The sequence below is a fragment of the Gobio gobio genome (assembly GCF_949357685.1).
Source record: "Gobio gobio genome assembly, chromosome: 21".
Classification (NCBI taxonomy): Eukaryota; Metazoa; Chordata; class Actinopteri; order Cypriniformes; family Gobionidae; genus Gobio; species Gobio gobio.
This window is the reverse complement of record NC_137117.1, coordinates 25,865,986-25,880,898: the sequence shown is the minus strand read 5'-3', so window position 1 is coordinate 25,880,898 and position 14,913 is coordinate 25,865,986. Positions and strand designations below refer to the sequence as shown.

General features: G+C 35.5%; 2 protein-coding genes across 2 annotated transcripts; one reads left to right on the top strand and one right to left on the bottom strand.

The window, feature by feature from the left end:
• The first annotated feature begins 648 nt into the window (after positions 1-648).
• On the top strand, positions 649-8,047 carry slc2a5 (solute carrier family 2 member 5). The gene is made up of 12 exons (XM_079802885.1): positions 649-781; positions 1,000-1,098; positions 1,388-1,545; positions 1,641-1,765; positions 1,843-1,995; positions 2,150-2,275; positions 4,164-4,351; positions 4,462-4,572; positions 4,683-4,784; positions 6,478-6,553; positions 6,861-6,988; positions 7,119-8,047. The coding sequence occupies exons 1-12, from the start codon at positions 740-742 to the stop codon at positions 7,344-7,346; spliced, it is 1,536 nt and encodes a 511-aa protein (XP_079659011.1). The 5' UTR covers positions 649-739; the 3' UTR covers positions 7,347-8,047.
• ca6 (carbonic anhydrase VI) lies at positions 8,043-14,014 on the bottom strand. Its single transcript, XM_079802884.1, has 10 exons — positions 13,816-14,014; positions 13,188-13,367; positions 12,758-12,906; positions 12,294-12,389; positions 10,732-10,798; positions 10,458-10,615; positions 10,259-10,385; positions 10,071-10,154; positions 9,334-9,354; positions 8,043-9,185 (listed from the first exon to the last, which is right to left on the bottom strand). Exons 1-10 carry the CDS (start codon positions 13,898-13,900, stop codon positions 8,572-8,574), a joined length of 1,581 nt encoding a protein of 526 aa, XP_079659010.1. The 5' UTR covers positions 13,901-14,014; the 3' UTR covers positions 8,043-8,571.
• Positions 14,015-14,913: the final 899 nt, after the last annotated feature.

Sequence of the window (14,913 nt, the reverse complement as noted above, 5' to 3'; positions counted from 1 at the left end):
TTGTCTTCCATGAAACATAAGTATCCTCCGTGGCTTCTGAAGGGCAGTACTAAATAAAATAAAAAATATATATTTAAACAAAATCATCCTGTTCAAAAGTTTTCACCCCCAGCTCTTAATGCATCGTGTTTCCTTCTGGAGCAGCAGTGAATGTTTGAACCTTTTTTTTTTATTTAATAATTGTGTTTGAGTCCCTCAATTGTCCTCAGTGTGAAAAGATGGATCTCAACATTATGTCACTGCTGGAAAGGGTTCAAAAAGATGCTGGAAAATTGAAGAATTTGCAGGACCTGGGGGATTTTTTCTGAAGAACTTTGGGCAGTTTAACTGCTTAAGACAAACAAGGGACTCGTGAACAACCAGCACAAAACAAAAAAACAGCCATGGATCATCCAGGGAACGACACACTGTATTAAGAATCAATGGTACGTAAACTTGAATGGGGTCATTTTTATATATCAGCTATTTTTTTGTCGTGTGGACTATTATGTAAACATCTTTTATGTAAAATATCTTATTCATCGCTACAATAACTGACATGATTAATGTCATGTGGTCTCCTTTATAGGTTCAGATAGGTAGGTAGCTTACTTTTATCTCTTTATATCTGTTGTTTTAATACTAAACAACTTTAACCTTGGTTTTCAGAGTTGGCTCCAATGTCCAAAGTACAATATACAGAAACAGCAGTGATTTCTTTTCGCTGGTGTTCTTTCTAACCATACTGTAGATTTAAAGCATGAAGCAAGAGATGAACATGGAGAAACATGAGAGGAAGGGGGTGAGTACTTGTTACTTACTATTATATTTCTTAAATGAAAGGACTTGTTTTACATTCCGATACTTCCCTTTTGAATAGCTAACAGACAGACAACAATTAACAGTATTTTTTGTGTCTTCCATTATACTGCTGCAGCTTCCATACGACTTAAAAAAAGTATGTTTAAACTAGAATTCTAGTTGCATTCAAATATTTTTAAACGATATACAACTTTGCAGAGGGTGACGCTGATCCTGGCTGCAGCTTCTTTGATCGCCGGGTTTGGTTCGTCTTTTCAGTATGGATACAATGTGGCTGTCATCAACTCACCTGCCCCGGTACAGACTTTATATTACATTATATTATATTAATTATATTATATTATATTATATTATATTATATTATATTATATTATATTATATTATATTATATTATATTATATTATATTATATTATATTATATTATATTATATTATATTATATTATATTATATTATATTTATTATATTAATTATATTATATTATATTATATTAATTATATTATATTAATTATATTAATAATATTATATTTATTATATTAATTGCACATTTCACCTCTGATGAATTTTACTCTGATATTCTGATAAAAGGAGATGCAGCTTTTCTACACCCAAATATATGAGAATCGTTATGGTCCAATGTCAGACAGTCTCCTGACCCTCCTGTGGTCCGTTACTGTGTCCATGTACCCACTGGGTGGGTTTTTTGGATCTCTCATGGTAGCCCTATTGGTGAACAAATTCGGAAGGTAATTTGTATGAGGCTGTAAAAAAATTATTGTTTTTGCCAATACAAATTTAATCCCAATCACCATTCACTCTAACTGGGGTCACTTGCTCACAGAAAAGGCACACTCCTGTTCAACAACATCTTCTCTATTGTTCCTGCTATAATGATGGGTGTGAGTGAAATGGCGGGGTCATTTGAGATCATCATTGTCGCACGCTTTTTAGTGGGCATCTGTGCAGGTCAGTAGAATATTCCACCCATCAGTATGAATCAGCTATACTGTTTAAGCATGACATTATGTAACCGTGTTCTCTAGGCCTGTCCTCCAATGTGGTGCCCATGTATTTGGGAGAGATCGCTCCCAAGAATTACAGGGGGGCCATTGGGATAGTGCCACAGCTTTTCATCACCGTTGGCATCCTTGCCGCCCAAGTGCTCGGCATTCGCAATATCCTAGGAAATAAAGAAGGTAATGCACAGTGCATGGGATCTTTGCAGATTTTTTTTCCAGACTATAGTGCAAATATTGCTACTATTGCTGTGCTGTTTTAGAGGAGTTTCTGAGAGCGTTTGGAAAAACGTGCCCCTGCTGTTTATGGTGGTGTGTAATGTTCTCTTTTTAGGCTGGCCCATCATGTTGAGTCTCACAGGGATTCCAGCTGCCATTGAGCTGCTGCTTCTGCCTCTCTTTCCCGAGAGCCCACGCTACATGCTCATACAGAAGGGGGATGAAAAAACTGCCAGGAAAGGTATTTTGGTCTCCCATGTCAGAGCACACTAAGAAAATGTGAGTTTCACAGCGGGATGTGCACCAACGTTGAACTCATCAAGATTGTAGAGGTTTTATGATGGAATAGGGCTGGCTTTATCAATTTTATTTCTTATGTTAAGAATTTACAGCATTTGGACACTTTTCAACACTTTTTTCCCCCAAGAGAGGACCTTGTTGGTTCCTTATTACACCTCAAGGTCTTGTGTACCCTGCAAAAAATATTTTCTTTAGTATTTTTATCTTCTTTTTTTAGGCTATATATTAAGTGTGAACACAGGTATAAAGTGAGACACTTTCTAATAATTTGTTATTGGTATTGTTTTTTAAATATTGGTGTAAATGGCTACATCAATGTCATCCCATACTATACTGATGTTTTCAAAACAAAGTTCGGGAGGAACAGTACGAGATGAGGTCTATATATATACATAGCCGACTCACCTATGTTCCTCGACAGTTTCCTGCATCCCACCACCACCCCATCTCCTCACACTCCTCACACTGTCACACACGCTTGGTTATCTTAATCAGAGATATGGGGGAGTTCTCTGGTTTTTTTTCATTCACATTCCTTCAATTGATTTTTTTTTAAAACACTAAGGGCCCTATCATACACCCGGCGCAATGCGACGCCAGGCACGACGTAAGTGTTTTTTGGTAGTTTCAGCACGACGCAATTATCATTTTCACATCCAGCGCCACGTTGTTTAAAGCTAATGCACTCGTGTATCTGTTCGCCCATGGGCGTGCTGATCAGAAAACGTGGTGTGTTCAGGCACATTGTTGGTGCGTTGCTATTTTGAGGCAACTGAAATGACTGTGCCATTGACCAACAAAAACCTGGTCTAAAGTCAATAGCGCAGTATTTTTTGTGTTATTTAAAGGGTGCGTTAGTAATATGTGCCTATAGGCAGGTGCACAACGCGTGAAGACACTGCCTATTACATACACAGGGATGAGCAGCAGCACACAAAATGCTTTAAATATAAAAAATAAAAGGATTCCTCTCTGGAGAAGCGTTCAGTCGTTCCGCTCGCGAATCTGCCATGGTGCAAGCGCAACTGGCTTTTAAAGGGAATGGGAGATGAGACTCTGATTGGTTTATTGCACGTTAAGCCCAAAACACACCCATGACTCATTAAGAGACTAGGTGTAACCCTTTTGGACCATGTGCCGACCATTTTTTTCCATCGTTAAACTAGCAAAAGTGTATTCGGACACACCATGTGCTTCAGACCATGCGCTCAGATGGTTGAAATAGGGTCCTGAATCATTCAAGAACAAAGCAAGCGGCTGTGACATTATTGAATCATTCAAATTCCCTCAAAAACACTGATTCTTTCAGGAACAAAGTCTTTATGAGGTAATCATTGAATCATTCACATTCAATTAACAGATTAGTTTAAAAACGCTGAATCATTGAGGAACGAAACAATTGATTGGCTTTATGAGTGCATCATTGAATCATTCACATTTATTCATCTGATCCATACAAAAACACAAATTAATTTAGGAACTAAGCAAGTGACTTTCTTTATGAGTGCATGGTTATCATTCACATTCATTTAACCGATATGTTCAAAAACACCAATTATGAACACAACAACACCAATTATGTATCTCGGAGACGCAATGGTAAATTCTGCTTCGGCTTAGTTTGGATTTGGTTGACGTCAGAGCAAAAATAGACCACGTAACCGACAATACTGTTTCTGAAATGGAAGTTCCTCGATATTAACCTCTTGGTCACTGAACTGTATTAAAAGCAATATCTCAGTAGCAACCGTACTGTTGGTCTGATATTCACCTATTGCTGGTGTGATATTGCTTAAATGATTGCTCTGATATGTCGTGCTGTGTTTTAGGCCTGCAGCAACTGCGGGGCTGGGAGGATGTGGATGAGGAGCTGTGTGAGATGCATGTTGAGGATCAGTCAGAGCAAGCAGAAGGTCGACTCTCTCTGCTCAACCTCTTCACCTTCCGCTCACTGCGCTGGCAGCTGCTGTCCGTAATCTTCATGAACATGGGCCAACAACTGTCAGGAGTCAATGCCGTAAGCACCCCTTTGAGCAGCACACAGCTAATTATTTTCAACACATTTCTCTTCAGAAACCACACATTTCGTTTTGCTTAACTAAATCCTAACTTTAACTCCATCTTCAGATTTATTACTATGCTGACAGCATCTATAGCTCAGCAGGAGTGAGTGAAGCTCACGTTCAGTATGTGACCGTCGGAACAGGAGCTGTTAATGTCTTCATGACAATAGCAGCTGTAAGGCACTTTGTTTTGTTTTTGGCTTATTAATGCTCTTCATAATTTGATTCCCCTCTTGAGGAGGTCAATTACTTTACAAAGAAACATATGATTTTCTGTTTCTGTAGGTGTTCATAGTGGAGAAATCTGGCAGAAGGTTGTTGCTACTGATCGGCTTTGGTATCTGCTGTGCAGCCTGTGTTCTCCTGACCATAGCGCTCTACTTCCAGGTATAACAATGCTGAACTAATTCCAATGCAAACTAGGGATGCATGATTTATCGGCCAATATTAGACATTTTTAGAAACTTTTGGACCATGCGTCTGCAATTTTTTTCCGTCGTTAAACTAGCTAAAGTGGATTCGGACACACCCTAAGTGCACCTGCGCCTTAGGATTTTTTTAATTGTGCATGCTCTGTGTTTCGTGTTTGCCCTGATTTGACATTTAGATTAAAGATTAAAGTTACTCTTTAAAAACAATACATATAATAATGCTGTAAATGTAATCTTTAGCAAATATCAAAATTAATATCCATTTTTCATACTGTACAATATAATGTTGTGATGTATTAATTAACTTGTAGTGTTTAAAAATTATTGATTTTACTTTTTTTATTTAGACAAAGACAGTGATAGTATACTTTGACACAATAATTTATATTAAAATAAAATTAAGAATAAAATATTATTGCCAGAATAATGTCATAGTAATGTTTTTTAATTATTATGACATTATTTAGACATTATATTTTAATATTAAGTTATAATGTCAAAGTAATATTTTAATATTAAAATATAAAATGGTATTTATCTAAATAATGTCACGGTAATATTTTACTATTGTTATGACATGATTTAGACATACAATTTTAATATTAAAATTAGAATTTCAAAGTAATATTTTAATATTATTAGGAAATTATTTAGACATAATATTTTAATATTAAAATATAAAATTAAAATGGTATTGTCTTAATAATGTCAACCATATATTTTAGTATTATTATGACATTATTTAGACATTAAATTATAATAATAATACAAATATTATTGTCTAAATAATGTCTGAGTAATATTTTTGTTTTATGACATTATTTAGACATAATATTTTAATATCAAAATTATAATTTCAAAGTAATATTTTAATATTATTAGGACATTATTTAGACATCATATTTTAATATTAAAATATAAAATGAGAATGGTATTGTCTAAATAATGTCAAAGTAATATTTTAATATTCAAATTATAATGTCAAAGTAATATTTTAATATTATTAGGACATTATTTAGACATCATATTTTAATATTAAAATATAAAATGAGAATGGTATTGTCTAAATAATGTCAAAGTAATATTTTAATATTCAAATTATAATGTCAAAGTAATATTTTAATATTATTAGGACATTATTTAGACATAATATTTTAATATTAAAATATAAAATGAAAATGGTATTGTCTAAATAATGTAACAGTAATCATTTAAAATAATAATGACATTATGTAGACATAATATTTTAATATTAAAATATAATTAAACTTAAAACAGTATTGTCTAAATAATATAATAGTAATATTTTAATATAGGTATTTTATTGGTTATTGCCCGTTGCATATTTTCTGTATTGACCAGATTTTTAGTCCATCCCTAATACAAGCGCAAAGGATTCAGATAGGATTATGACTCATTATTATGACCAATCAGATTCCCTTTAAATGAATAAGTGAGTTTCCTTATGTGGCCTATTATGGTTGTAATACATTCTTGTTTATAGACAGATGGCTGTAAAATCTCAGTCCCAATAGAGCTTTTAATTTTAGAGCCGTGAATGTGCTGGCCTGACAAATTTGCCTCTTGGGTCTATGTGAAATGCAAGGCTATAAATGTGGTAGAATAACTGCTGCACATTCCACCCACAGACTACACTGGACTGGATGCCCTATGTCAGCATCGTTTGTGTCATTGTTTACGTCATCGGACATGCTATTGGCCCAAGTGAGTTCACGCCAATCCCGTCGGGGCATATTGCAGATGCACGGGGGGGCTCGTTGCATCTCAATAAATTCACTGCACTCCCTCCCTTTCATCTTGTTGTATTCCTTGGTGGGAATGACAATAGATTTATGCTGCAGTTTCTAGGATTTTACATTAAAACCCTGGAGTGAATGTGAGAGAAGTGCTTTAAAGTGGCTGTAAAACAGATTGTAAAAGCAGCTCAGTGCTTCGAGCAATCTCTTGTCTCACTGCCTATAGAAAGATGAAGTGTTTGATGAATGACAGCTTTTGCTGCATCCCTTCGCAGGTCCTATTCCTAATGTAATCACCACAGAGATGTTTCGGCAGTCTTCTAGACCACCAGCCTTCATGGTGGGCGGCTCGGTTCACTGGCTCTCAAACTTCACAGTCGGCCTTGTCTTCCCTTTTCTTGAGGTCTGAGGTCAAATGCAACACTAACAAACATTCCCAGTATTGCACTAATTGATTTACTCCGTTTTGTCATGGAGTCAGTGCAACTTTTTCATAAATCACAGTTATGAAATAGCCATATTTGTCTCTACAGAGAGGCCTGGGTCCGTACAGCTTCATCATATTTGGTTGCATCTGTCTCGCCACACTTATCTACATCTGGGTGGTCATCCCAGAGACCAAAAACAAGACCTTTCTGGAGACCAGCAAGCTTTTTGCTCAGAGAAACAAGGTGGAGATTGTGCTGGAGGGTGAAGTCTCTGAGATCAAAGAGACAGGAGGGGAAAGCAGCAGACAGGAAATTAAAAACACGTTTCTCTGAATGGGTAGGGTGTCATTCACACAGGAAACGTTCTTGTGTTTGTCTGCAATATTTTGAAATTGTTTTTCACACACTTTTATTTCTCAGGGTCTCATGCCAGGATTTTTGAACTCAAAAACTGGTCCTGTTATTGAAACGCCTGTTATTAACACACTTGTGTTAATGGCAAATAAGAATTGAAGAATAAGAAAAAGTATTGTTTACAAAATATTATCATTTGTAATTGTTTGTAATCATTTTGTTGCATATATTACAATGGGAACTAACCTTGCATGTCATAAAGGTCAAATGGTCTGATCTTTTAGACGTATAAACCTTGAGGGTCTGCAGGGATCCTCTATATAATATCATTTTCTGTTTTATGTCCACCCGATCCCCCCACCCCGTATATTTCTGCAGGTTCGTTGCATCATATGACTTTGATTTGGTGGACATTGTTCAAATATTTATAAATATTTTAACAAAGCAGCTTCACTACTTTTTTCCTTTTTTCAGAAATAATAATAAAAGATTATATTACGCATATTAAGATTTTTCGAAATAAGAAACATGCTCTTCATTGATATTCAAAGTTATTGTAAGTGCATTTTGAATAAATATGGAGATATTTTGAATAAAATCGAATATATTTTGAAATATATTCAGACATATTTCAGTTGACCATTTATTGTGTGTTTCATAAAACACAATGTTAAGAATTCACATATTGTTTATTGAAATTCTTCAGATATGATTCACATTATTAAATTGGGTAAAAATACATTGAAATTATTTATCTAAAATACAAAGTGAATAGAATATATATTTTGGCTTGTAAGGGATAGTTCGCCAAAAAATGAATATTCTGTCATCATTTACTAGCCCTCAAGTTGTTCCAAACCTGATTGAATTTCCTTCTTCTGCTGAACACAAAAGAAGATATTTTGAAGAATGTGTGTAACCAAACAGTTCATTGACTTCCATAGTATTTTTTCCCGTACTATTGATTAACCATATTCTTCAAATATGTGTTCAACAGAAAAAAGAAACTCGTACAGGTTTGGTACAACTTGAAGGTGAGTAAATGATGACAGAATTTAAATTTTTTGGGTAAACTATCCCTTTAAGAGCCGTTATTTCCCTCGGAGAGTATACAGTTCAAATTGGCAGAGCTAATATTGCTGATATTGACATTCATTTATAAAAGTTCTGAGCCTATGGCGCTCTCTTTCTTTCTTTTTCTCACTCAGTGGCAAACCTGCTCAGCCTGCAGCTGAACTCCTCCGTACAGACTGAGCTGAGTGATTCCCCAGCTCACGACATTCCCTTTCACCATGCCATTATCACACAACATTTGCTCCCCAATCTCTGCCGGGGTCAGCACATAATCCCATACGTTTATATCGGTCATTTGGCCTACAAAAGAATCAGTATCCGAGATCCCCAAAAAGCCATCCTGGTCCTTCCCCAAAATGAGGGTTCCTCCAGCTGGAATGGTGTACCCTGCCTGAATGTAGCGTTCTTGCCCGACCAGTCCATTTACCCACAGTTCAACCCCTCCGGTATGTGACGCCCAGGTAAAGCAGTAGTTTGTCCAGTCTTGGGATTGACGTTCAAATGGTAAGTTAACAAACTCATCTCCGATCCAGAGACCCACTTCAGAGCCTAAAGTGAGCATGAGCTCGTTGTCATGTGAAGTGGAGTAAGACAGCACAGTGAGGTCTTTTATGGGTGGTATACGGACATTCATGCAGGCTGTGAAGGATTTGAGGTTCATGGGGTGGGATAAGTTCACATAGGCGTAGCTCTCCAAATTCTTTGCTGGGAAGTAGAGGACCAGTGGTGATAGAGGTTGCGGGCCTTGAGAAGGAAAGGTAACGTACTGTAAGTTCGCAAGTTGATCATAATTGCATAGTTGAATATCACTTGGTTACATTTGTTGTCATGGTATAATTGAATGTCTACTGGTTCTAAAACTACAGTTGCACCCATTGCAAAAAATACTCACCTGTACTTGTAGTCGATGGTCCTTGAAAAGGATACACCAGATATCAATGTCAAAGCTCAATGTTATTTAGAGACAGATCATTCATGTATATTGAGAATGACACACATTTAAAGGGACAGTACACCCAAAAATTCATTTTTGTCATTATTTACTCACCCTTGTGTCATTGCATACCTGTATGACTTTCGATGTAAACTTTTCGATTTAAAAATTGGTTTTAATAGTTAATTGTTTTCATTAATTGGAATACTGAAATAAAATTAAATATAAATGTTAGATGAAAAACTTAAATCTAAAAACCAAAAATTAAAAATGTTGCCCCTTCAACTAACAGAGCCAACTGTACTAAAATGATTAAAGCTCAAACTGAAATAAAAATAATAAAAATGACGACAGCACTATAAAAATAAAAGCTAATTCAAAATATGAATATTAAATACTTTAATAGTATATAAATAATACTATAGCACCGTATATAATAACACCGCTTTTATAGCCATACGGTATATGTATGTGAGTCACACATAAGTCGTTATTCGCTGCTTGACAGCTTTGGTCACAATTCACTTTCATTGCATGTAAAAGAGCAGCTTGTACATTCTGTTCCAAATCACTCCTTTTTGTTTCACTAAAGAAATAATGTCATACTTGTTTTGAAAGACATGAAGACATTTTTTTTGGTGGTCTATCCCTTTAAGATCACCTGTAATCTTGACATTTCTCATGAAAAGTTATACCTGAAACCGTTTTTTTGGCCAGTGACACAATAAGGCTTTCAATCCTTTTAAGCTTAGCCTCAATTTCCTCTTGGCGGCAAATTCCTGCAAGAAACCAAAGAAGAGAGAGAGAGAAAACATGCTCAGGCACTGCAGAACTAACAAAGAGTTTTTCGTAACTGCTCTAAAGGATGAAGCTCTGCCCTAACCTCCTTTGCCCACGCGTGGGAGGAAAGAGGACTCCACCACTCTGTCATTCAGAGGCTGGGCCATGCGGTAGTCGTTCAACAGGGTCTTATTTTCATGGTCCATTAATGTGCTCTCCAATTTCTTGATCTGAAGGTCACCACATTAAAAGTTAACAGCAAAAAACATCGAAAACTATTTAATGTGAACTTTTTGAGGCACCTGGGTGTGAGAGAGGGTGATGGGTGTATCAAATACTGTCCACAGAATGCTCTCGTGGCACGGTGGTGTGGTGAGAGAGCCCTGATATCTAAAAAAGTGACTGAGGTTCTCTGGGAGCATGGAGCGTACGTTCAAGTTAGTGATATTCATGGCCTGACCTGCAAAGAGCAAAAGAGAAAAAAATATAGAAAAAGAAGTTCATAGACAAGACACAGCCATGAGCCGCATAGAATAAAATATTTTTGAGATGGTCGTCCTAAATGTTTTGCATTACCTGCATACTTGATGTTTGCCAGGTTTGCAAGAAAATCACTATAGTATGTGTTCTCAAAATGCCCATCCTAAACACAAAGAATCCATATGTCAAATATCAAATATATTGTTACATGCAAAACACTATATATATATATGTCCTCCTGGGACCCAGGAAAAGACTTTTGTCCACTGTAGTCGACATTATATTTTAGTCACAGTGGATGTCCTGTTAAGAGCACATTCAGGGCTTTCTGAGATACCAAATGTTTGGTTGATTTCATACATGTCCAATGTATTGGACACCAGGACACAACAAGTGAATAGGGAAAGAAATGATATATTCAATATTCCTATGAAATATTAGATATTATGAAAATGTTGCCAATTATTACACATATTTTTTCATTTCATGTTGCCCCAAGAATTCATTAATATGCAAATTATACAGTTTATAGATACATTGTATTGACCCATTTATGGCAATTTTACCCAAATATTGCATACAGTAAAATGGTATAACAATGAATTCTGTAATATATCTTGCAAAACATAGTTGAGAATCATTTTTATACAAAGTATGGTTGAAAAGAATCCTGAAACCTAAAAATTGACTGGTGAATGAAACAAAATCACATTGTTTTTGTCTATGTCATTTTATTTGTACTATTAGTCCTGGTGTCCACAGCATAGCATTTAAATATATATATATATATATATATATATATATATATATATATATATATATATATATATATATATATATATATATATATATATATATATATATATATATATATATATATATATATATATATATATAATTTTTTTTTTTTTTTTATTATTATTTTTTTTAAACTAAATAAATAAATACATATATATATAATGTTAACATTATTGTAAAAAACTGTGAACATTGTGAATACAATTTTAAATCCATAAATAGATTACAGATATATGTATATACTTTAATTTGATTATACAATAATGCATTATTTACTTATTAAACTAGTGGCATGTTGTTAATAGCTATTCAACTATGTACAGTATATTCAAGTGTAAACATTCAGATGCAGTGGTTTCATGAAAATAGTATTGATCACTATTAAAAGCCCAGCTATTACACAAGTAATTGAGAAAGAGAATGACATGCAACTATACTACATACTGCAGATTAGAATGCCCATGGTTGTGTTACTAAAACAATGACCTCCCCCATATAATGGAAGTGGGAGCTTGTGACCTGCACACAATCTTGTGGGAACAGAATGTCAGGCAGTAGGCCACCACACAGCGGTCTGATCAATTAACCCATTTAGTTCAGAGAATGCAAATGCCTAACTTTAATCGTGCTATGTGCTTCAGGCAACTTGGGGGTCGTATGGTGCACAGCCCAGCTCTTAAAATATGATTCACAGACAATAATTAGCATTTTTTTATTTCGTTTCTTTCTGTAGTTATTTGAGGATAATTTGATTTCTCATGTGTCCATTAGATGGCAGCATTGCACCAAACCAAATGAAAATAAAAACATTATTCACACTATTTCAGACAAGAGGAAAAATGATATACAGCCAATCTTACCTCATAAAAAAAGGCTAAAACTGCAAGACCATCTGGTTTATCTTTGGCCTCTAGGAAACTCCTGTACTTACCAGAGTTGTAGTGGACCACATGGAGCTGTGACACAAGAAGCCAAAGAGGAAAATGTTGGAAACAACAATGCAAATTGAGTAATGTTACGTTCAAAACTTATCTTAGACCAAACCCTTCCGCATTGCTAAACTAAAGTTTCTCAACATTCTTGAGCAAGTTAAATACAATTGGGTAAGAACAATGATAACTACATATTTGTCTAAAATAGAACCCAACATAATAATTAAAATTGCAGGCACATGTCCAGCAGCACTTCAATAGATAAGTCCCCAGGCAGGCCTACAGTCACTAAAAAAACAATGCCTTAAAATACACCACTGCTATATTTACAACTAGGACATCTCCACATATTTTTAATGCGTTCATGTGTCAGGCTAAAATCAATGATGTACTTCTGCCATGTAGCGGATGCCGTCCAGTGTGTGCTCTGATCCACTGGCCTCCATGTCCCAGCCTCCCCAGTGCAGATGCATTTGGACAGCAGTGTAGTGGTCTGGAAACCCCTTGGTAATCTTCATAGTGTGTGGCAGCTGAATCTCCACTGTCAAAAGCAAACAGGATTGTGGGCAATATTCATAGAAAGTTAACCTAGCCTGTGAAGATTGGATATATTAAAGTAGTTAAGAGGGAAGCATGTATTATAAAGAAAGATAGCCTTCTGTAAAGATACCCTGTTACTACAAAATAGATAGCCTACGTATTTTGGCACTGTTTGACACGAGGTGGCGACAAAGCATCCGCATAACAGTTGCAGGTGGTTTAAAAAAGCCTAAATAGCCTATCCAATTCCAAAGAAATGTTTTTTAATAGAAAAATTCATACCAGAATGTCCATTGTTCTTCATTCGAAAGCTACCGCGCATGTCCTCATACCCTGTGAGCTCAGGCTGTAGCATTCGCGGATTATAACGCACTTTGCGCCGCTGTATGTCAATGGGAGACTGTTGGTTGCCGCCACACTCATGAAACTTTTCTGCCCAGTGCTTCTGATCCAGTTCTCCTTCTGTATGAAAAAGGTGAGACATTTAAGCAGAGTACGACAGATGTCTCATATACACAATAAAAGCACTGGTTGATGATTAAACAAATGATTGCTAACCCCCCAGGTTTGCATCCGTTAGCCATCCTCAATTTTCTTTTTGCATATTTAATATTTGTATGTAGCTCCCAACCTTTTTCCTCTATGATGAGAATAACTCGTATAACAACGATGTTCATTGTCATTTCACAAACTTTGACTTTGTACGTATAACTGCTACGATAAAACTATTTAATATTAAGCAGAATGTTTATAGCTGTCAGACTGTTGTAGCCTATAACTAACTAAGTAAAAGCTATAATTACATTGCCTTACAAACTTATTTTGTGCGCATCGGAACTCCAAATGTTGAATGTGTGAATATTTGTCACCAAAAATAAAAAATAAAGAGGAAGAAAAAGCGAGCACTTGCCTGAATATGTCCACCTTTCTCCATCTATTCCAGCCGATGCGAAATTCACAAAACCGGCGTATAACAGGACTACAAACAGCTCCATGCTCAAAGTGCTCTCAGTCTCAGTCTGTTTACTCGTTCACAGGATTGTAAAGAGGTGCTGAGAGTGACATTGATCGCAACGGTTTACACCCCTTTACACCCAGTCCCAGAATGCGAAAGGCGTGTAGTAACATGGTCATTTAGAGAAGCTTTGACGGATTGGCAAATTATTGCTTGAAGCAGTTGTATTTCTCAGGATCACCAACAAGTCAGTCTGGTTTTGTTTAGTGTTTTCCCCTTTCCCCTTTTTCATGTTGACTGGCAAAAAGTGTCCCAATCAACCTGAATTCACCCTATATTATTTCTTTAGAAAGGTGTAGGCTACCCTTAAAATGTAAATCTATGCTCACATGAGATGAATAGGCTGTTTCCAGCATTTATAATAATATTAAGAAGAAAAGTTTCTTGAGCACCATCATGATTTCTGAAGGATCATGCAACACTGAAGACTGGAGTAATGATGCTGGAAATTCAGATTTATCAAAATAGATATAAGACATTACATTGTAATGGTGTGTAGTAACATGGTCATTTGGAGAAGCTTTGACATATTGGCAAATTATTGTTTGAGGCAGAAGGCAGTTGTAGTTCTCAGGATCACCAAAAGTCTGGTGTTGTTCAGTGGTTTCCCCTTTCCCTTGTTCTTGTTGACTGAGGTACACCTTTTAAAATAACGACAATATATATATATTTAGGGGTGAATTTAGGTCACTTTTTCCCTGTCATCTCAATGGCAAAAAGTGCCCATCAACCTGAATTCACCCTATATTATTTAATAGATGCAAATCGATTTAAAATATGCTCACATGAGATGAATAGGCTATATAGAATAAAATAATAATAACAACAATGGGTTTAATAATTAAATATAGTAATCAGCTCCAGAATTTTTTTTAATGTAAGTCAGTATTACACAAGTGTGATTATTTCATTTTATCAGACAAGCTTCTACTGTAAGGTTAGGCAATAATTAGTTTCATAATTTTTTTATATGATACCAACACTACTGAATAG

Coding starts and splice junctions, on each gene's coding strand:
- slc2a5 (XM_079802885.1), top strand. CDS start 740: ATGAAGCAAGAGATGAACATGGAGAAACATGAGAGGAAGGGG. Junction 1,996..2,149: donor TATCCTAGGAAATAAAGAAG/GTAATGCACAGT, acceptor TTCTCTTTTTAG/GCTGGCCCATCATGTTGAGT. Junction 6,989..7,118: donor TTGTCTTCCCTTTTCTTGAG/GTCTGAGGTCAA, acceptor TTGTCTCTACAG/AGAGGCCTGGGTCCGTACAG.
- ca6 (XM_079802884.1), bottom strand. CDS start 13,900: ATGGAGCTGTTTGTAGTCCTGTTATACGCCGGTTTTGTGAATTTCGCA. Junction 10,616..10,731: donor GGCAAACATCAAGTATGCAG/GTAATGCAAAAC, acceptor TGCTCTTTGCAG/GTCAGGCCATGAATATCACT. Junction 10,155..10,258: donor CCCACGCGTGGGCAAAGGAG/GTTAGGGCAGAG, acceptor GGTTTCTTGCAG/GAATTTGCCGCCAAGAGGAA.